The following is a 20,346-nucleotide window of genomic DNA, read 5'->3' as shown; positions in this document are numbered from 1 at the left end:
CCACCCCCTTGAGCGGAGCACCGAGGCGGCGGCGGGCTGCAGCGCTCACACCCATTTCCCCCTCTCCCTCAGCGGCACCCACCCCTCTTTTCCCTTGTGAACCCCAATGTCTTTCCGGCCACGACAACAGTGAGCCAGTAAACCAGCCCATCCGCGTGCTTGGCCAGTCCTGAGTGCACCGCGCACGGCGGGAGCGCCCCAGAACCACGGGAGGCCGACGTCGGGGCCCGTGGCCGGACGTCCGATGACCACCGCGCAGAGCCTGCAGCGCCCACCGAGCGCGGGGAGCCGCCCGAGCTGTTGCAGGCAGCGGGGACTGGGCGAGAGCAGGGCCGCTTTCCTACCCAGTCCGACCGGTCCCGCCCACAGCGCCCAGACCCCGCCCCACCCTGGGCCCCGCCCAGGCGCCCCTATCCCCGCCTCTGCCCCTCCTTAGGCCCCGCCCCCGGGACTTCCGCCCAGGCCCACAGTCTCACTGATGTCCAGGAAATTGACGATTCAGAAAAGCGCAAGTCTGGGCCCCGCCCTAGGTCCCGCCCCCTAGTTGCGTCATCTCCCTGCGCCACCGCCGGAAGTCCGGCATGTGTGATGACGGCTTATGGCCGGGAGAAGAGGTGCTCGCCGGTGACCGGCAGTGAGCGATGACCAGGCTTCTGGGCGTGGTGCACAGAGTGGCTTTGGCTGCCGTGCATTGCAGTGGCCGCAGCTGCCGCGGGCTCGCCATGTTTTATGCCGTGAGGAGGGGCCGCAAGGCTGGGGTCTTCCTGACCTGGTGAGGGAGCCGCGCCTCCCCGGGAGCGGGTTTAGGGCGGCGGTGGGCGGCTCCGCGTCGGGGAGGCGGCTGCCACCCCCGGAGCGCACGGCCCTCGGCCTGGAGTCGGCGCGCGTGGGCTGCAACATGGGAGGCCTCGACTCCGCTTCGTTTTTGCTGGGAGTGTCAGAAACGCCACTTACAGTCTGGGGTGGCCAGAGGCCTCTACTTAATCCTTTTTCCTATCTATTACAATGAAAGAGTTTCCACAGGGTTACACGTGGTGGAACTCAATGCCTAATCTAATCTTATGGGTGTTTTTAAAAAGGGAAATTTTTTAAAAAATTAATTTATTTTGGCTGCTTTGGGTCTTCGTTGCTGCGCGCAGGCTTCTCATTGCGGTGGCTTCTCTTGTTGCGGAGCATGGACTCTAGGTGCACGGGCTTCAGTAGTTGTGGCTCGCGGGCTCAGTAGTTGTGGCGCACGGGCTCAGTAGTTGTGGTGCACATGCTTAGTTGCTCCGTGGCATGTGAGATCTTCCCGGAGCAGGGCTTGAACCTGTGTCCCCTGCATTGGCAGGCGGATTCTTAACCACTGCACCGCCAGGGAAGTCCTAAAAAGAGAAATTCTTGTAAACTAACGTTTGTATCCCTATAAGGGGTCCTTTGAGGTAGGTGGGATTATTCTCATGTTTGGGTGTAGTTACCGTGGTCAAGAAATTCTTGGGGCTAGTAAGTGATAGATGTAGGACTTGAACCCAGGTGTTATGACTCCATAACCAGGACTCTTCCCACTGTATGATATCAAGGTTTATTATCAGTCTTTGTGTGTGTACGTGAGTGCATAGTGTTCCCCTGTGCAGCTAGGCTGCTGAGGAAGAAGCATCTCAGAAGCTGGCCTTTCTGTTGTAATGAAATGATTGAAGACCCCCAAATTCTAGTATGCTTTGAGGAAAGCCTTATGGTGCAGGTGTAGTGTCTGGCTGGCACCTAGCATGACGCAGGGTGAAGGGTTGGACATGGAAGATAAGACTACAAACTGTAAGGCATGACCCTTTGCCCCCAAGGAGCTGACAGCCCCAGCCCTTGTCACACTGTTCCCAGCCCAAGACAAGGATCCGTGAAAAAATAGGGTGACGGAGGGAGGAGTTTACACTGCACTTTGTTTCAGGGATGAATGCAGAGCCCAGGTGGACCGGTTTCCTGCAGCCAGATTTAAGAAGTTTGCCACAGAAGAGGAAGCCTGGGCTTTTGTCAGAAGCTCCGCAAACCCTGATGGTTTAGAAGGTAGTCACGACTCACATCGTTGTAACCTTTTAACCTATTCAAAGCCTTTCATATCCCAAGTGTCACTTGATCTATGTAGCTACTCTCTAAGCCGATAGAGAAGAATATGATTGTTTCCATTTTTCCATTTTACAGATTAGGAAACAGGCTGAAAGCAATTTAGCGTAGTGACTCCTGTTGGTAACAGTACTGGAGACAAGCCAGGACTCAGATCTCCTGTTCCATTCAGTGTCCTCACTATACTTAATTCCATCTTTTAAAAATACTTATTCTTGTTATTGGATTGAATGGGCTCTAGTTATAAAATGATCAGTGTAGTTCTTTTCACAGCATGCACCCGTATGGTGTTTGATTTTTACCTAGGATAGAGTCACACAATCGGAATTTCCTCCGGTTTCACATGTTACCGGAAGTAGACTTAATTGAAGTTTAGGGCCCAATATAAGGGCTATCAGGTAGGCAGGACTGAGGGTGGCTGCTTTAGAGCACAAAGGTTTAAAATGTAGCCTGCCTTGAAGAAGTGTTTTTCATTAACTTTACTCACAGACATTTTTTACTACAGTGGATGAAGACTGAGAGGAGGATATTTTAAATCAGCTTCTTTTGAACAGTCTCTCGAGCCCACTAGATGCTCGAGCATTGAACGGGTGCTCCTCTGGGGTGTCCTGACACTTCTGGACAAAGCAGGATTCAGGGAGACGCAGATCACGCTAGGAATCTGCCCTGAAAGGCAAGTTTCCGAGGCAGAGGAGACACTCACGCACCTCCGTTTCCCAGCAGCTTTTAAAGGGGGCATGATGTGACAGTTCCGTTTTCTACCCAGGCGAGAAATCGGCTTGGGATAGAAAGCTAGTGTGCAAGTATGACTCTTGTCTTGGTTGGGTTCTTAATACTTCTTTTCACGGGTTTTTCGTTTTAACCAATTAGTAATTTATTCATATCTCAGTTCTTCCAGTATCACTATGTTTCTGTTTATTAAATTCTCCAAGTCTTAAGGCAGGATAGTTTTTTTTGTTTTTTTGTGTGTTTGTTTTTTTGCGGTACGCGGACCTCTCACTGTTGTGGCCTCTCCCGTTGTGGAGCACAGGCTCCGGACGCGCAGGCTCAGCGGCCACGGCTCACGGGCCCAGCCGCTCCGCGGCATGCGGGATCCTCCCGGACCGGGGCACGAACCCGTGTCCCCTGCATCGGCAGGCGGACGCTCAACCACTGCGCCACCAGGGAAGCCCCAAGGTAGTTTTTTATATCTGTGAATCTGCTTTTCTTAAAACTTTACAGAGACCTCCAGTTAGTGACTTACATAATATATATAAATGGGATTTAGCATCAGGAATGTTTGAGAGCCGTACCAGAGCAAACCTGTTAGCCTCTTTCCCAGTTTTTCTCTTAATATTACATTTATCCTTATTTGGGGATTACTGAGCTATTTGCCAGTTACCGTGGTTTATATAAGTTGATTTTAGGTTAATTTACTTAAAGAAAAACCACAGTTTTGTGAAGGAAAAATTATCTGACAATCATAGTATCCTTTTCCTTCAAGTCATGTCTGTTCTTCAGTGACTTTCATTTCACTTTAACTTGCTCTGTTATAGTAAATGCAACCAGTTATTTATATCAATATTAAAATTCTGCGAAATTGCACTTCAGCCTGTCCCTCTGGGGGTACCTTTGCAGAGCGCCTGCAGGAGTATTTTCAGGGTCAGTGTGAGGTAGCGCCATTACGGCGGAGCGGACATGTCAGTATTGCTCTGGACGTGGCGGCGCTCCCCTCGAGCTCTGCCTGGCTAACCTTAGCATTCTTCAGAGAGGTGTGGGCTGAGAAGCTATGCCAGGCGAGAAGTTCCAGCTTATTCCTGTCTAGTCGGTGCTCAGTAAATGCTGGAGCACCATCTCTCCACCCCTGGTTTAGGGGTTTAGAGCAAAACGTGCACTCTGCAGTGTTGAGTTAAGGTTGTTATTTTGGAGATACAGTGAGTTGCTCCTTGTGTGTTTCTAGTTCCACTCCATAAAAGGGTAGTGTAGGAAAAGCTGTTTCAGATCACCTAGTGCTGGGCCTCATTTTATAGCAGCTGAGGGGGGTTAAGTCAGTTGACTGAGTTCACAACTGATAAAAGGTAAAGCTCAAATAGAAACTAGTTGTTTTTTTTTTTTTTTTTTTGGCGGTACGCGGGCCTCTCACCGTTGTGGCCTCTCCCGCCGCGGAGCACAGGCTCCAGAAGCGCAGGCTCAGCGGCCATGGCTCACGGGCCCAGCCGCTCCTCAGCATGTGGGATCCTCCCGGACCGGGGCACGAACCCGTGTCCCCTGCATCGGCAGGCGGACTCAACCGCTGCGCCACCAGGGAAGCCCCTGAAACTAGTTTTTTGAATCCTGGTCTAATTCATCTTCTGCGTTAGCTGCCGTAATTATATGAAAGAGTGAGTGAGACACAACCTGAGTGGGTGTGAGAATCCCCTGGGGATTACCCTCAGGTCCACCCCGGCTGGGCCACTGGAGGGAAGCTTTCCAACAGTGCTGTCCCTGCAGGGACCCAATCCCATTACCTTTTGGTTTCTGTTTCCCTTTTTTATTATGTCCCATTATCTGTTCTCACCTTAGATATGAAATTTGGACCCTTGTTTTCTCTGGGGAAAGAGCCCCTCAGATTTTCAAACTGTCTGTGAGCGCTAAAGGGTTCAGCACCCTTGGTATCTGTTCTGTCTCCATCGGAACCAGATTTCTTTTTTAACAGCAGTTTTGCTCTAGTCTTCGTATTGCCCTCACTGAGCTTATTATGGAATATTTAACTTCCCAGGACGTCAGTGTCTGAGGTGGTGTGGCCTGTCTTAAGTCTTTCCCTCTATAGAGCCACATACAGAGGGTATTTAAGCCTGACTTAGTGAAGTTCTGGATTCTCAGTCATTTCATGTTGTGTCCATTGTTTCTGGCTTTTGAGTAGACTCTACCTTTCAGGGCAGAAAAATAAACGTGTACAGGAATCACAAGTGAAGGCAAACAAGCGACTTCATGAGTCCTTGGATGAAGGTGAAGGTGAAACCACAGAGCCATGTGCAAAGCACGTGAAACAGAACGCAGAACCGCTGCCTTCAGTGAGCAAAGACACGTTTTCTTATATGGGTATGTCTTTCTTGGATTTTTAAATTTTTAATACAGTAATCAGATAAATATATTCATGTGTAAAAACTTTTCCCACTTTCTTAATGAGGGAAATTTGAACTGATGTATAACATTCTTTTTTTTCCCCCCTTTCTTTTTACGTATTTATTTGGTTGTGTCGGGTCTTCGTTGCGGCATGTGGGATCTTTCGTTGCGGCACGTGGGCTTCTCTCTAGTTGTGGCGTGCAGGTTTTCTCTTCTCTAGTTGTGGTGTGCAGGCTCCAGAGCGCGTGGGCTCTCTAGTTGAAGCGCGCAAGCTCAGTAGTTGTGGTGTGGGCTGAGTTGCCCCAAGGCATGTGGGATCCCAGTTCCGCTACCAGGGATCGAACCCGCGTCCCCTGCATTGGAAGGCGGATTCTTTACCACTGGTCCACCAGGAGAGTCCTAAGGTCACTATTTTATAATTGATCTAATGGTGTAGAATTATTAGAATTTTGGACATTCATAGGAAAATCGTTATATAGGCTATGCATGAAAAACGCTTTGATCTTTGTAAACACCAGTGTTCCCTGTGCACACAGTATTTCTGGTCACTAAGAAAATGCAAAAACTTCAGCTCTTCAAATAAGAAAGGCCCTGGACAGAGCTCCTTTATATAATTGGTTGGCACAGCATCTTAACCTTTTACGTGTGATCTTTGCAAAACAGAAGTGATCCTACGTTATCCTGAGAAATGAGATAGTTGTGAATTTCTCCTCTGCCTTTAGCTCCAGGAATCCAGTGTTTATATTAAGTAACTTAATGGTACGTGAGTCTCCTTTTTGTCTTCTACATGTATGAATAGAAGATAAGAATAAATAGCATTTTTTATATCAGTCAGTGTATTTGTAGGTTCTAAGTTTTTCAAGGGAAGCCAGTAGAAAATGTTTGGTCAAACTGTATGAAAACCGTATAAATCAATTTTTGCAGTTATGTGAAAAGCAAAACCAAATGTTCTTGATCTGATTATTTACTGATAGTAATTGAGCAGATGTTTGTGGGGCGACTGGGAGATGAGCCGTTTGCAGTGTACTAACAGTTGCCTGAAGCGCGGGGGCACCTGGCACAGTGCCTGACGGGCACTGGCAGTCACACGGAGTCGGGGAGCAGGAAGGGGTCGTGTTGAGCATCACGTTGAGTGGAACGGAGGAGCCCTGCCCCGCGCCCGTGTTCTCGGAGTCCCAGCCCCACTCCGGTTAGGAATGCGCTCCGCTAGCATCTCACCTCCCCCCGCCCGCCTTGCCTCTGCCTGTTCGGTCTGCCCTCCTTCAACACGCACCTCACGGAGCACGGCCTCTGTTTGCTCCACAGCCCTGCTCGCTGACACCCGGCAGCCGAGTTCCCCTCCGCCCTGCCGAGTGCTCCGCTGCCCGTCAGCAGCCGGAGGATGGCCTCGTGTCACGCCTTCTCTGCCTTGCTCTTTACCGCCTTGGTGTGTTGATCAAGCTCTCTGTCTAGATGGAAAGAAGCAAAGGCGGGACCACAGTTCACTAGTTGCGAAAGGACCAAGAAGAAATATTAGGCCAACATTTGTCGGAGGACTTGACCTTCTGGCAGGCAGGTCATAATCAGGGCACTGTTGTCTGCAAGGGCAGCTCCTGGGGGTGAACGTGGCCTTCCCGCACTGCCCCACACACACGTGAAGAGAGGGGCAGTGGCTTTGTTCGTTGGCCTCTGTAACAGGGAATGTAAACAGCAGTGGGGTCTGGGTTTACGGAGCGATTGCCTTCACCTTTAATTCCCCCTGGCAAGCAGAACCGAAATAGGAGTGGATTCCAAGCAAAAAGCGTCAAGTGCCCCCATATAAGGCATTGGTAATGTTTTCCTGCGCGGAAAGCTTCCAAAGCATAAATACTCTCTCAGTTTAAAATGCTAATTCAATCGTAGTAAGTTTTTAGGTGAATTTCAGCTTTTAGTAACGGTGATCTGGTGGCACTCACTAAGTTTCCCGCTTACAGGGCACTCTGTCATCGTCTACACGGACGGCTGCTGCTCCAGTAATGGGCGGAGGAGGGCTCGAGCAGGAATCGGTGTTTACTGGGGGCCAGGCCATCCTTTGTAAGTAAACCAGAAAAGCTGGCTTTTATTAAGCTTCACATTTAACCGAATCATATTCCAAAACTTGGGAAAGACTGAGGCAGGATCCGCTTACTGTTTGATTATTTGGTAGCGTTGGCAGGGGTAGTGGAAGAGTCCCACGTCCCTGGGAGATGGCTTTGGCAAGGATGCACGAGGGGCAGGTCACCATACTGGGAGCCCTGCGTGCCCCTACGAGTCTTGAAGATGAGTGAGCTTAGAGGTGACCCATGTTTTTCAAAAGGCACAAAGGCAAGGTGATATGACCTGAGATCATTCAAATACACCTGCCTCCAAATATGCAAGAACTTGAGTATTAACTGACAGCCCCAGAGTTCAGTGTAAAAGAGGGGTTGGACCCCTGTGAAGTAGCCACTCACCAGTGTCCAGGTGCCTGAGCAGCCGTGGGCGGAAGCAAGGTCAGCTGCGCACCAGTGATGCTGCTCTCCAGCCTCCTGGCCTGTAATTCCTTCGGCCTTCACGTCGCTGTTTCACTTAGCCTGGAACCCTCTAAGGGGTGGCAAGCTCGGGTGGCGTGAGTGTCCGCGGGTTTAGTGCCTGCCCAAGACCACATGCTAGTGTATTTCAGGTCCAGAAATTAAACCTGGCTTTTGCCTTCTGGTCCAGAGTTCTCCTACAAGACCGCACCATGGCACTTTTCAATAAAATGTTAGTATTGTTGGTTTGATTTTTGTATGATTTCATATTTCAAATAAAAAAGTATACAAGCCTGTTATCAATTAAGAGACTTAAGGAATCACTTTGAGAATCAGCTTATAAGTTTATTTTCTTTTGTACTGTTTTGAAACCAGAAATGTAGGAATTAGACTTCCTGGGCGACAAACAAACCAAAGAGCAGAGATTCATGTAAGTTATCAGAGGTATTTTTCCACTAAAAATACAAGTTTGTCATCCTTTACCATTGACTAGAACGGTATCAATGTACTTTCTACTCTGTGTGAATAAGACACTCAGAGCCCGCAAGAAACTTAGTTTGGGGCTAGTAACAGTTCTGAAGAACAGGAGTTTTCTAGAAAAATTATAAAACTTGTTTCAAATAGATGTCTAAACAGGAGAATTGTAGGTGTAGCGTTATTTCACATAGACAATATTATCATTACGGTTAGCACAGAAAAAGGAATTTAGATTTTAAATTTTTGGTAATTTTGAACATCAGTGTCGAAAGTTGAACAATTTCTGTAGCATGACAACTGATTTGTATCTTCAAGGCAGCCTGCAAAGCCATCGAACAGGCAAAGGCTCAGAACATCAATAAGTTGGTTCTCTACACAGACAGCATGTTTACTATCAATGGTAAGCGTTTACATTTGACTACTTCTAGGGTTTTTCGAGTACATATGAAGGGAAATAGGTATTTCCTTCCCCTGGAAGAGGTGCGGCACCAGGGCAGGACCCAGACGGTGAAGGGGCTGGCGTTGGGCGTGTCTGGTGCCAGGGAAACCCGTGCTGCTCGGGTATGTGCCGCGGAGGCATGCCTTGCCAGGCGCCAGGGGCGTGGCCGCGAGGTAGAAGATGTGTGCTCCCTCTGGGGGCACCGTGTGTAGGGCCCGTGGGGTGGGGGCCTGGGGGGCGCCGATGAGGCTGGAGGGGGCGGTGCCTCAGCCTGACGGCCTCAGGGCAGACACGGGTGAGAGTAAAGGGAAGGGGCGAGCCAGAGCACGGCCCCAGTAAGGAAAGGAAAAGTCCAGAAAGCCACTCAGGTACACGTGGAGCAATGGTCAGAGGGGAGTCTAGGGAGGAACAAATACCAGAACATTCGAGAATAATGATCTGTGAGGGTTCCTTCTAGGCATCACTAATTGGGTGCAAGGCTGGAAGAAGAGTGGATGGAGGACAAGCACAGGGAAGGAGGTGATCAACAAAGAGGACTTCGTGGAGCTGGACAGGCTTGTCCAGGGCATGGACATTCAGTGGGTGAGTGTTGTCTTAGGTGGTCCCCGCTTGTGGCCGTTACGACCAAATGAAAGAAACTAGCTGGACAGTTTAATGGTTTCTGTGAGTGATTTGATGACTTCAGTTAAAATAGCGGGGTCCGTGGAATTGCTGTCGTAGCGTATGTTAGAGCACAGTGGAGTCTTTGGACCATCATCTGAGTAATGCTGCTCTAACAGGCGGGTCCTGCGTGCAGAGCGCTGGGTCCCGGCACTGAGGCTGAGGGGCTCCGGGCTCTCCACGTCGTCCTCGCCCAGCCATATCTCGCACTGTTAGAGTGACCTGTGATCGTCAGCCTCCTGGTTTCTTTGGAAGCAGCCGTAATGTCAGTTCAGGCTAATTTATGATGTATCCTCTTAAAAATATAGTTGTGTGATTAGACCTTAGTAACATAATTTTTCTTCCCAAAATGGAGGTATTTTTCTCACACTAGGTCACTTTTATTAAAATTACCTTTTCGAACAATACAGAGCAAGTTAAACGGCAGCCATTTTTTTAACCCTACTGTGCTCTCCCAGCCCAGGACCCCTGATGACCGTTTGGCAACCTGACATTTAAACATGCCTTTTGGGGAATTCCCTGGTTGTTCAGTGGTTAGGAGTCCGCCCTTTCACTGCCAAGGGCATGAGTTCGATCCCTGGTCGGGGAACTAAGATCCCACAGGCCATGCTGTGTAGCAAAAAAAAGCAAACAAACAAGATAAACAAGAAACCAAAACTTGCCTTTCAGCAACGTAAGTGCAAACAGTGGTTAAATCACATGAGCGCATCCCTTTGTAACAGCACCGAGGGAGAATCAGGTGTGTGTGTATGTCGTATACATATCCATCCACACATCTGCTCTGTCCGGAAAGCTTGCCAGGTCCCACTGTTAAGTGGGAAAAAGGCAATACAACAGTAAAATCCAATTTGTGGAGAAACAAAACGGGATTTCTGTCGGTGTATCCAGCACACAAGTGCGTTGTGCTGTCAGAATTGTGCTGAGGAGGAGCTGTGAAGGGCGCCTTCACACTTGTCTTCTCTGAACGGTTGACGTGTTTTACAGTGAGGATGTAGTCATGTGTTGCTTGTGTAAAAAATTAGTAAAAATAAAAGGAAACTTTTTTTTAACAGATGCATGTTCCTGGCCATTCGGGATTTATAGGCAACGAAGAAGCTGACAGATTAGCAAGACAAGGCGCGAAGCAACCTGAAGACTGACCAGGTCCTTTAATTCTTGGAACAACTTGAGCCAGTGGCTGTTTGTCACCTTTACTTACTGGTGTGAAAAATAAAACTATAGGCTGGACCACTGCAGTCGATGGGCAGACACAGCTTTCAGGCTAAATCGGAAAAGCAGGGTAGTGGCCCGTGGCATGTGCCTTAAAGGTGGTTGGATGTGTCATAACCCGAACATCCTTTGAGATTGGAGAATTATTTGAGGTTTTGTTAGAAGTATGCTTTATTGGGCTTGATACTGTTCTCATTAGTTTTATTGCAGTCTAGACAAAAGTGTTAGGGCTTTGATTTAATAAGGATGAGTAAAACATCAGTTTAAAAATGCAGGCAAGAAGCCTAGAAGTATTCTATGAGTTCATTTACCCTACAGTTGGCAAGACCGAGTCATGATTTTTCGGTGGGCTTGTGCCTACGGGCGGGTTGGAGGGAGGCGCGGCTCCCTCGCTGGGCGCAGTCCTGCCAGGGCCCACGCCTCGGCAGAGGGACGGTGGGCTGGTCTTACCAGGCGGGGCACCGTGATAGGCCCGCCTGCACACGGGCAGCCCTGGCTGCCCGACCGTTAGATAGCAACAGTCATAACTTCTAAAGGCCAAGATTGTAAATAAATGTTTTAAATTTGGGGGGGCGGGGGCTATTTTTGTTAAAAGCACTATGCAAGTTAAAAAAAAAAGTTTGACGTGATTGTTTTTATCTTTTATTACCTTTTTGTCCTAAAAACATGCAGAAAACGATACAAAACAAATGTATAGCTTATTGAATTATTATGGTTATTATAAGGTGAGTACCCTTGTAACTACCACCCAGGTCAAGAAGTAGAGCTTTGCCAGATGCCCAGAAGGCCCGTCACGCGTTCCTCCAGTCCCAGCCCCTCCCTCCCTCCAGAGCTAATCCCGACTTCTACAGAAATGACTTCCTTGCTTTTCTTTGTGGCAGTTTTTAGTCTAGTCTACTCTTTTTTTTAACTTGGTATATCTTTTTTTTTTTTAAACTTGGTATTTCTTAAGCCTCTTTAATTTACAGGTTTCACCTCCGTCTCTGTTCTCACGGTCTGTCTGTTGAAGGGCCTGAGCCATTCGCCCCGTCGTTTCCCGCTGTCAGTTTTGTTGCTCGCGACCTCGAGGTGCTGTCCAGTGTTTTACTCTGTCCTCGGCACTTCCTGCAAGTTGGCGGCTGGATCCAGAGGCTTGACCACAGTCCGGCTCCACCCCTCGGGCACGTGTGTTACGCGCTTTCATCAGAAGGCGGGGCGGTTTCATCCTGTTGTTGTTGGCAGCTGCCAGTGCTCAGGGCCTAGATCCATTAATTAGGTCGCGGGACGCTGGTATGCTGTCATTTTGCTTACGTTTATTGGCTGGAACAGTTTTAGAAGATACTTCCCCTCACCTCATGCTGGCGCTCAGTGTAGAATTCACGTACAAAAGGCGGGATAAATGCTAAGAGTGGCTCCCGGTCATCCTAAAAAGGTAGCCCAATTAGAGTTTTTATGTATATATTTTTATGACATGTAAACGTGTATGTGTCATGAACTCATGTACTTAAGCCTGTTTGATGGGTTTCAGTCCATCGCAGTTTTCCTCCTTATTTAGCCCAAATTGCAGCGGCCTTGGCCTGTAGGAGGGAGCCTCTTCAAGTTGGCTCTTGATTTCTTTTGATAGTCATATATGTACACGTGTGCACAGACACACACTGACCATACACAGACACACTCACGCACAGACTGTGCACACGGTCATAGAGAGCTTTCTTGCAGTCTGATGTGTCAGGGTGTTCTAGACCCACCTTGTACCTCTCCTGCTCTAGACCTGGAATTGGCTGCTTCTCGAAGGATCTGTAGTCTCTGTTAATGGCAAAAAGAGGTATTTCAGATCCTTGGTGCTCATTGCTACAGGGTTGGTTGTTGTTTCTAGGCCTAAAAAATACACACGTGTGCACACACACATTTAAAGAGAAGGTGTTTTCTGAGCTCATGTTGACAGTCGTAAAACAAACTCAGGATTCCTGGGCATTCACCCTCTTGCATGTCACAGCTGTGTCTCCTACGCTGCGTTCCTGGTTCTCAGGCTGTGGGACTACGGAGCAGAATATTCCTTAATTACACACTTGCTTGTTCTACTTTAACATGTACTACGTGGATACTAACCCTAATATACCATTAATTACAATGAAAACAGCACTGGAGCCACATCGTCAACTGTTACATAGTAAAATCTCTCCCCGCTGCCCTCATTTAGTCTTATTTCCATGTACTTAATGCTCATAACCAGTGTCTAGGTCAGTGTCAGCTTGGGAACCATACTCCCTGGGCTTCTGTTTGTTGAATTCAGCTTGTGTCCTTTATACTTGAAGTTTTGCAGAATATGAAATCCTTGCCTGCGTTTTCTTTCCTTGAGTGTCTTAAATATTCTGTGTTCTTCCAGCATAAAGTGATGCATGAAGAGCCTGATGAATCTTACTTTCTTTCCAAGCCATGTACTCCTTTTGCTTAGATGCCCAAAGGGTTTTCTCCTCTTTCTCGAGTCAGCGGTTTTATTAGAATGTGTCATGTGTTGGTGGCCCTGGGTCAGTGTTTGCAGGTATATGGTGCGCTTTTTCTGTATGTATTTTCAAATCTACTGTTTCAAGAAAGTTTCCTTGAATTGTGGCCTAGTGCTCTGTTTTATTTTTTGCTTTGGTTTTCTTTTCGGGGGGACCCCTGTTATCTGTATGTTGAAATCTGATTTACCCATCTTCAGTATTTGCCACTTTATCTTGAATCTTTTATCTGTCTTAGATTGCTTCCATGTCTTGGCTGCTGTAAATAATGCTGCTATGAACATAGGGGTGCCTGTATCTTTAGAGGTCTGTTTTCAAAGAGGGCAGTTAAAGGGAAGGGTGTGCCAACCTACAGATCCCCCGGCAGAATCCCTGGGTCCAGGAGGGGCCTCGCTCAGCTGAGGCTTTTGAATCCCACCCTCGGTCCTTCTCAGCCCACGTCCTCTATAGCCACACGTGGACCTTCTCCAGCACCACGGTGGCCTCTGTACCGGGGGTCTGTATGATGAGCAGGGTGCCCCATTCACGTATGCGACATGCTTCAACTAACACTTTAGAACCCGGGGGCCAACTGAATGTTAGTGTCCCCGAATTCCTGTGTTGAAGCCCTGACCCCCAGTATGGCTCTGTTTGGAGATGGGGGTGTTTGTCTCTCTGTTATGAGTGCTTGTCTTATGTTTTGTTCTTGTGTGTTTATTAAAGTCTGATGGGCAAGTCCTGTATTGAGATTATTGGGTAGCCAGAGGATGAAATGTAAAAAGAAGTTGGATTCAAACAAGAAAGGATAGAAAGTTTGTCTGGTTCTTCTCCCCATCATACCCCAGAGAAGCTGCACCCTTTATGGTGTTTTTTAAAAGGCTCTGGAAATCTTGGATCATTCAGTTACAGCCCCTTGGCCACCACGTTATCGTGACACGACGTGACGGGTCTTTTCATAAGGCCATGTGGCTTCGCCCTCCAAAGGGCCTGTGTTCAGGGCTCGTTGTCAGTAGCAGTGAATCTGCTGGGCCTCCCCCAGGACTTCTCTGTGAACAAAGTCACGAATCAGCTTGAGTTTGGGAGCACGATGCTTTCCCTCTTCCTGCTAACCCCCCTTGGCATTCACCCCCGAGCCCACACAGACACAGGCAGGACAGAGGGTGAGGGCAAGAGAACATTTCTTCCGCAAAGACAGAGAGACCGCCAGCTGTGACGCAGCCCATCCTAAGGTTTGACCAAGACGCAGGGGGAGGCTGGACATCTTGTTATAAATTTATCAGCTGTTTGCATATATGATTTCCCATCTAAAGAAGGTGATATCACACTTTTTTCAGGCCTCCTACAGGGTACTTCAGAAGAAGCAGATGCATAGCATGGTGACTCTAGTTAACAGTACCGTATGGTATACTTGGATTTGCTATGACAGTAAATCTCTCATACACACACACGTTTAAAAAGGTAACTGAGGTGATGGGTGTGTTAATTAACTTGATTGTGGTAATCATTTTAAGTGTATACATATATCAAATCATCACATTGGCCCCGAAATGGAACCCCATAAATACAGTTAAGTGATCTTTGACAAAGGAGCAAAGGAAATACAATGGGAGCAAAGATAGTGTCTTCAACAAATGGTGTTGGAACCATTGGACGTCCACACGCAGAAAAGTGGATCTACACTTCTCACAAAAATTAACTCAAAATTTTTCACACTCCCTAAATGTAAACTATGCAGAACTATGAAACTCCTGGAAGATAACATAGGAGGAAACCTAGATGACCTTAGGTATGGTGATGACTTTTTAGATAAAAAATCAAGGCACGGGACTCCCCTGGCGGCGCAGTGGTTAAGAATCCTCCTGCCAGTGCAGGGGGCACGGGTTCGAGCCCTGGTCCGGGAAGATCCCACATGCCGCGGAGCAACTAAGCCCGTGCGCCACAACTACTGAGCCTGCGCTCTAGAGCCCGCGAGCCACAACTACTGACCCTGCATGCCACAACTACTGAAGCCCGTGTGCCTAGAGCCCGTGCTCTGCAACGAGAGAAGCCACTGCAGTGAGAAGCTGGCGCACTGCAACAAAGAGGAGTCCCCGCTCGCCACAACTAGAGAAAGCCTGCGCACAGGACGAGGCCCCAACACAGCCAAAAATCAATCAATCGATCAATCAATTTATTTTTTAAAAAATCAAGGCACGATCCATGAAAGAGATAATTGATAAACAGGCTTCACTAAGATTTAAAACTTCTCTGCAGAAGACAAGGTCAAGAGAATGAGAAGATAAGACACAGACTGGAAGAAAATATTTGCAAAATACACATCCAATAAAGGACTGTTAACCAAAATAGAGAAAGAACTCTTAAAATTCCACAGTAAGAAAACATACAACCCAATTGAAAAATGGGCCAAAGACTTCACAGACACCTCCCTAAAGGAGACACGTAGGTGGCAACTGAGGACCTGAAAAGATGCTCCACGTCGTACGTCGTCAGGGAGAGTAAAACAACAGTGAGAGACCACCACACAGCTGTTCGAGCGGCTGGAACCCAGACACCGATAGCACCAAACGCCGGTGAGGTTGTGGAGCAACGGGAACTCTCCTTCACTGTTAATGGGGATGCCAAGTGGTGCAGCCACTTTGGGAGGAAGAGTCTTACAAAACTAAACATACTCTTAGCATATGATCCAGCAGTTGTGCTCCTTGGTATTTACCCAAAGGAGTTGGAAACTTCTGTCCACACAAAACCTGCACGTGGATGTTTACAGTAGCTTTATTCATAACTGCCAAAACTTGGAAGCAACCAAGATGTCCTTTCGAACGTGAATGAATAAACAAACCGTGGTCCATCCAGGCAATGGGATATTATGTAGAGCCGAAAAGAAATGACCTATCGAGCCATGAAAAGCCATGGAGGAACCTTAAGTGCATGTGACTAAGTGAAAGAAGCCAGTCTGAAAAGGCTACAGACTGTGTGATTCCAACTATGACATTCTGGAAAAGGCAAAATTATGGAGACAGTAAAAAGATCAGTGGTTATGGGGGTGGGGTTGGGGGATTGTGCAATAGGCAGAGCTCAGAGGATCTTTAGGGCCTTGAACATACTCTATGAAACCATAATGAGGATACATGTCATTATCCATTTGTCCAAGCCCACAGATTGTACAACACCAAAGTGAAGCCTCAGGAGAACTGTGGACGTCGGGCGATGGCGCTGGGTCAGTGCAGGTGCATCGGCTGTAACAAGCGTCCTGCTCTGGGAGGGGGGATGTGGATAGTGGGCCGGGTGGGCGGGGCGAACGTGAGCATTCTCCATACCTTCCTCTTTGCTGCCAACCCGCAGCTGCTCTAAAAGAGGCTTGTACACTTGAGATGTACACAGTTTTATTTGTCCCTTACACCCGTGGAGGGGGAGCTGCTAAAAATTCAGACAGTGTGTTAGATGAATGAAGAAAAACGGAGAAGAAACCGTATCCCCACAGCATCTTCAAAATTGCTAGTAAGTTTATTCTGGGTTAATCTCCTTTTCAGTGCAGTTATTAAGACTGATTATCATTTATGTATAGAAAGGCCACTGTCTTTTGAAACACTAGTAATTCCAGCTTACTAGGCTCTTACTACGTTTAAAACTGCTCCCATTAACTTCCTCGAGTTGTCCAGGTATACAGTCCAGTCATCTAACGATCATCTCGTTTCTTCTTTCCTGTACGTTATGTCACTATTACAGTCTCGTGTCTGATTGCCTCTCCTGGCACTTCCTGACTGTTTCCCGTTCAGGTGAGAAGCGGCGGGGAAGGAGGACATCAGGGCAAACGTGTTCAGTTACGTGTGCGTTCAACCTTGTCAAGTGTGTGGTGCCGTCTCACGCTTATCTTTGGCGTATCCCACCATCCAAAAGCACACTGTCGAGTTTATTTCCTGTAGTCGGTTTTACAAAGGATAGTCCCACGGACGCCATGGCCCCCAGCCTGTGTCCCCTGCCCCGCCTCCACCTCTGCCTTTCACGCCCCCGTGGTGCCCAGGTTCTGCACACGGCCAGCCCCCCGCCTCTGCTTCCCGCCTTTCAGACGCTGCCGCGGCTGCTGCTTTCTCCTTTCTCACTGTTGCTCATCCAAGAGGACTCCTTGACCTCAGCCACCCGGCCCGGAGGTGTGCACCATGGTGGCCCTGGCTGCGTGGCTGTGCTTCCCAGTCTGTGTGCGGAGGCGCCCCACTGGGCCGCAGGAACTCTCCGGGGAGCTTCAGGTTCGGAGGGAAACACAGCCAGACTCCAGCCTGGGGAAGCTCGCCGTCAGCGTCAGACCACGCCTTCCAGTGACTCGCCCCCTTGCGAAGCGGGTGTTGGAGTGGCTGCTGGCATAGGAAGCCAGTACTTGCCAGGACCGACCGAAGGCCACGCGTCCGCCCTGGGAGGGGTCCGCCGGGCCCACGTCCCGGTCGTCCACAGGTGTGTTTGCTAAGGAGTGAAATTTCTTTTGATGTATGTGGATTCTCTTTTCTAATGACTAAGTTGCTGTGCATAAATATTAGTTGTTTAGACCTAACTATTCATCCGGCAACTGTCAGGTATTTGTTTTGGCCCGAGGGGGGACATGAAAACATTTACTGAGACGTTAAGGATGCAGTGAATGGAGAGAGTTCCAGAAGCTGTGGGCTCTCCTGGTAGTTTTCTTACTGTTCCATATAAATCATTTCCTGCTTGTCTGTCTTTCCACTTGGAATGTGAGTTTCCTGTTTGGGGGAGATTTTACATTTTTGCATCTAACAAGGGCCTCCGTCGCACCTGTGTTCCCTCTGGGGTTTAGACATGTCCTGTCACATCCCAGTGCCACGTGGGCCCTGCCAGCGTCACCTGGACCTGGTTGAGGGTCATGGAGACTGAGAGCCCCCAGGGAGGGCGATCCCCGCACTGCAGTTCAGCAGCTTGAAGATGCTCCTTATTTGAGGTTCCAACATCTCTGAATTTGGGGTGTCTTATGGTCAGGGATGTGTCTCTCTTTAGCTGTCTCTTCACTCCTTAGGCGCCATGAAATAACTGCACTATTATGGCTGGGGGGTCTTAGATGTGTTGGAATAGGCGACTCAATCCACCGGCAGTGGCTCGAGTTTGGGCGCTGGGGTCCGCCCGCAGCCCACCCGGCCCTGAGTGTGGAGGAGCTTCGAGTAGACAACAGACCCAGCCGCCGTGCATCTCCTGGAGGGTGTCCGGGTGCTGAGAGCTCCTGGGTGCGGAGGCCACGTGGTCTGAGTCTGGGAAGTAGACAGGAGCTTCGAGTGCCGTGCATCTCCTGGAGGGTGTCCGGGTGCTGAGAGCTCCTGGGTGCGGAGGCCACGTGGTCTGAGTCTGGGAAGCGGGCCGGGGCCAGGGGACAGGACACGCGGGAAGAACCGCCTCCATCTGGGGAGAAGACAAGACCAGGGCCGCAGCGGCTCGGTCAGGGGCAAACAGCACTTCTTAGACACATGTTAAGTAATCAGGGCCCGGCTGGAGGACGTGGAGCTGCACGTGTGCACGGGTGCCGCCATGGGCTGAACTGTGCCCAAAAAATTGTATGTCGGAGTGCTGGTCCCAGCACAGAATGTGGCTGCGTTTGGAGACTGAGCCTTCAGTGAGGTGGTTGCATTATAATGAGGCTGTTTGGGTGGCCCTTGTCGCACAGGGCTCGAGATGCACTTGCAGTGGGAGGGCCGCGTGAGGACACAGCCAGCAGGCGGCCATTTGCAGGGCAAGGCGAGAGGCCTCCCAGAAACCAGCCCTGCCGGCATCCTGATCTTGGAGCCCCAGCCTCCGCAACTAAGGGCAGGGAAGCCTCTCTGCTTAAGCCCCGGGGCTGTGTTGTTCTGCTGCGGCAGCCCGAGCAGACGGGTGCAGATACATACGTGAACGTTTGGAGGATTCCATTCCAAAATAGAAATGGCGACCGCAGGTGGTGGGGTCGTGATGACTGCAGATTGTTGACTGAGTTATTGTTGCAAAGTTTCTCAACTAACTTGTGTTACGTGTTTAATACAAACACATACGAATTGAACATAAACATTGAGGAAGAATCACCTCACACCTGGCAGAATGGCTCTCATCAAAAAGAACACAAATGGGGACTTCCCTGGCGGTCCAGTGGTTAGGACTCCAAGCGTCTACCGCAGGGGACACAGGTTCGATCCCGGGTCGGGGAACTAAGATCCTGCATGCCGCGCAGCCCAGGCCGAAAACAAACAAAACCCCACAAACAAAAAATGTTCGCAGGGCTTCCCTGGTGGCGCAGTGGTTAAGAATCCACCTGCCAATGCAGGGGACACGGGTTCGAGCCCTGGTCCGGGAAGATCCCACATGCCGCGGAGCAACTGAGCCCGTGCGCCGCAACTACCGTGCCTGTGCTCTTGAGCCCGTGAGCCACGACTCCTGAGCCCGTGCACCTGGAGCCCGTGCTCTGCAACAAGAGAAGCCACTGCAATGAGAAGCCCGCGTACTGAAACGAAGAGTAGCCCCCGCTCGCCGCAACTAGAGAAAGCCCACGCACAGCAACGAAGACCCAACGCAGCCAAAAATAAAAAATAATAATAGTAAATTTATTTTTAAAAAATGTTGGCGAGGGTGTGGAGGAAAGGGAGCCCTCCTGCACTGCTGATGGGAATGTAAATTGGTGTAGCCACTGTGGAGAACAGTATGGAGGTTTCTCAAGAAACTAAAAGCAGAGCTCCCATATGCAGAGCTGGAATTCGGGACTTTGTCCCCCGGCCTCTAGTTTGCCAGCTCACAGTTGGGAACTTGTGCAGGGCCTGGGCGGGGCTTTGGGCGGAGCTGGGAAGGACCCCAGAGCCAGCAGTGAACAAAACCTGGGCGGAGCCTAGAGGAGGCCGGGCCCCAGCAGAAGGCCGTGTCCGCCCGTCCCCCGCCACAGCAGGGGCCCGCCCCGGGCTCAGGACGCGGCCCGCTTCCCGCCTGCGCTCACTCTGGCTGGCTCCGGCGCCCGGGAGACACAGCTGCCCGATGGGCACGGGGTTTCCAGCCTGGACCCTCCCCAAGCCCGGCCGACTCTCCTCGGCACCTGCCGTCAGAGCCCTGGCAGACGTGTCAGACGTGCGCACAGCCAGGCGGTCGGCTTTGTCCCCACCCAGCCCGCCGCGCCCAAGCCTTCCCCATCTCAGCGCGGCGCATCCCCTGCCTCCGGGCGGGCGCTCGGGCCGAAACCCTGGGAACAGCCCTGACCCCCATGCCTGGTCCGTTCCCGGTCACATCCTGTTGGCCTTCATGTAACACGGATGCAGAGTCGGGCCAGTGGCCCTCGACCACAGCAGGCCCACCAGCCCGGGACCCAGCTCGGGTCCTGGCTTCCTCCTGCCTCCCCGCAGGCTATGCTCAGCCCCCATCGCACGCGGGGGCCGCCCTCCCCCTCCCACCTCCACGCCCTCCTCCTCCACGC

General features: G+C 49.9%; 1 protein-coding gene and 1 long non-coding RNA gene across 6 annotated transcripts; both read left to right on the top strand.

Moving 5' to 3' along the window:
- The first annotated feature begins 573 nt into the window (after positions 1–573).
- Positions 574–16,153, top strand: RNASEH1 (ribonuclease H1). 5 transcript variants are annotated; one of them, XM_007100158.3, is made up of 9 exons: positions 583–772; positions 1,922–2,037; positions 4,990–5,154; positions 7,131–7,230; positions 8,061–8,115; positions 8,478–8,562; positions 9,059–9,183; positions 10,314–10,404; positions 11,439–16,153. In XM_007100158.3, exons 1-8 carry the CDS (start codon positions 642–644, stop codon positions 10,398–10,400), a joined length of 864 nt encoding a protein of 287 aa, XP_007100220.1. In that variant the 5' UTR covers positions 583–641; the 3' UTR covers positions 10,401–10,404; positions 11,439–16,153. The 5 variants fall into 5 exon arrangements, 4 of the variants coding, with proteins under 4 accessions (XP_028352577.1, XP_007100220.1, XP_054945001.1 ...); XM_028496776.2 differs by lacking the exon at positions 11,439–16,153 and having other exon boundaries at positions 574–634; positions 10,314–11,411; XR_003682293.2 differs by lacking the exon at positions 11,439–16,153 and having other exon boundaries at positions 582–772; positions 8,482–8,562.
- A 68-nt stretch (positions 16,154–16,221) lies between these two features.
- Positions 16,222–18,127, top strand: LOC129392630 (uncharacterized). Its single transcript, XR_008618830.1, has 3 exons — positions 16,222–16,424; positions 16,653–16,702; positions 16,993–18,127. It is a non-coding gene; the product is annotated as an uncharacterized lncRNA (long non-coding RNA).
- The last annotated feature ends 2,219 nt before the right edge of the window (positions 18,128–20,346 follow it).

Source organism: Physeter macrocephalus, chromosome 12 (assembly GCF_002837175.3).
Source record: "Physeter macrocephalus isolate SW-GA chromosome 12, ASM283717v5, whole genome shotgun sequence".
NCBI lineage: Eukaryota > Metazoa > Chordata > Mammalia > Artiodactyla > Physeteridae > Physeter > Physeter macrocephalus.
This window is presented reverse-complemented; position numbering and strand designations above follow the sequence as displayed.

Excerpts from the sequence above, each read along its gene's own strand:
- RNASEH1 (XM_007100158.3), top strand. The coding sequence starts at position 642 with ATGACCAGGCTTCTGGGCGTGGTGCACAGAGTGGCTTTGGCTGCCGTG. Across the intron at positions 2,038-4,989 it reads AAACCCTGATGGTTTAGAAG|GGCAGAAAAATAAACGTGTA; the intron begins GTAGTCACGACT and ends TCTACCTTTCAG. Across the intron at positions 5,155-7,130 it reads AGACACGTTTTCTTATATGG|GGCACTCTGTCATCGTCTAC; the intron begins GTATGTCTTTCT and ends TCCCGCTTACAG.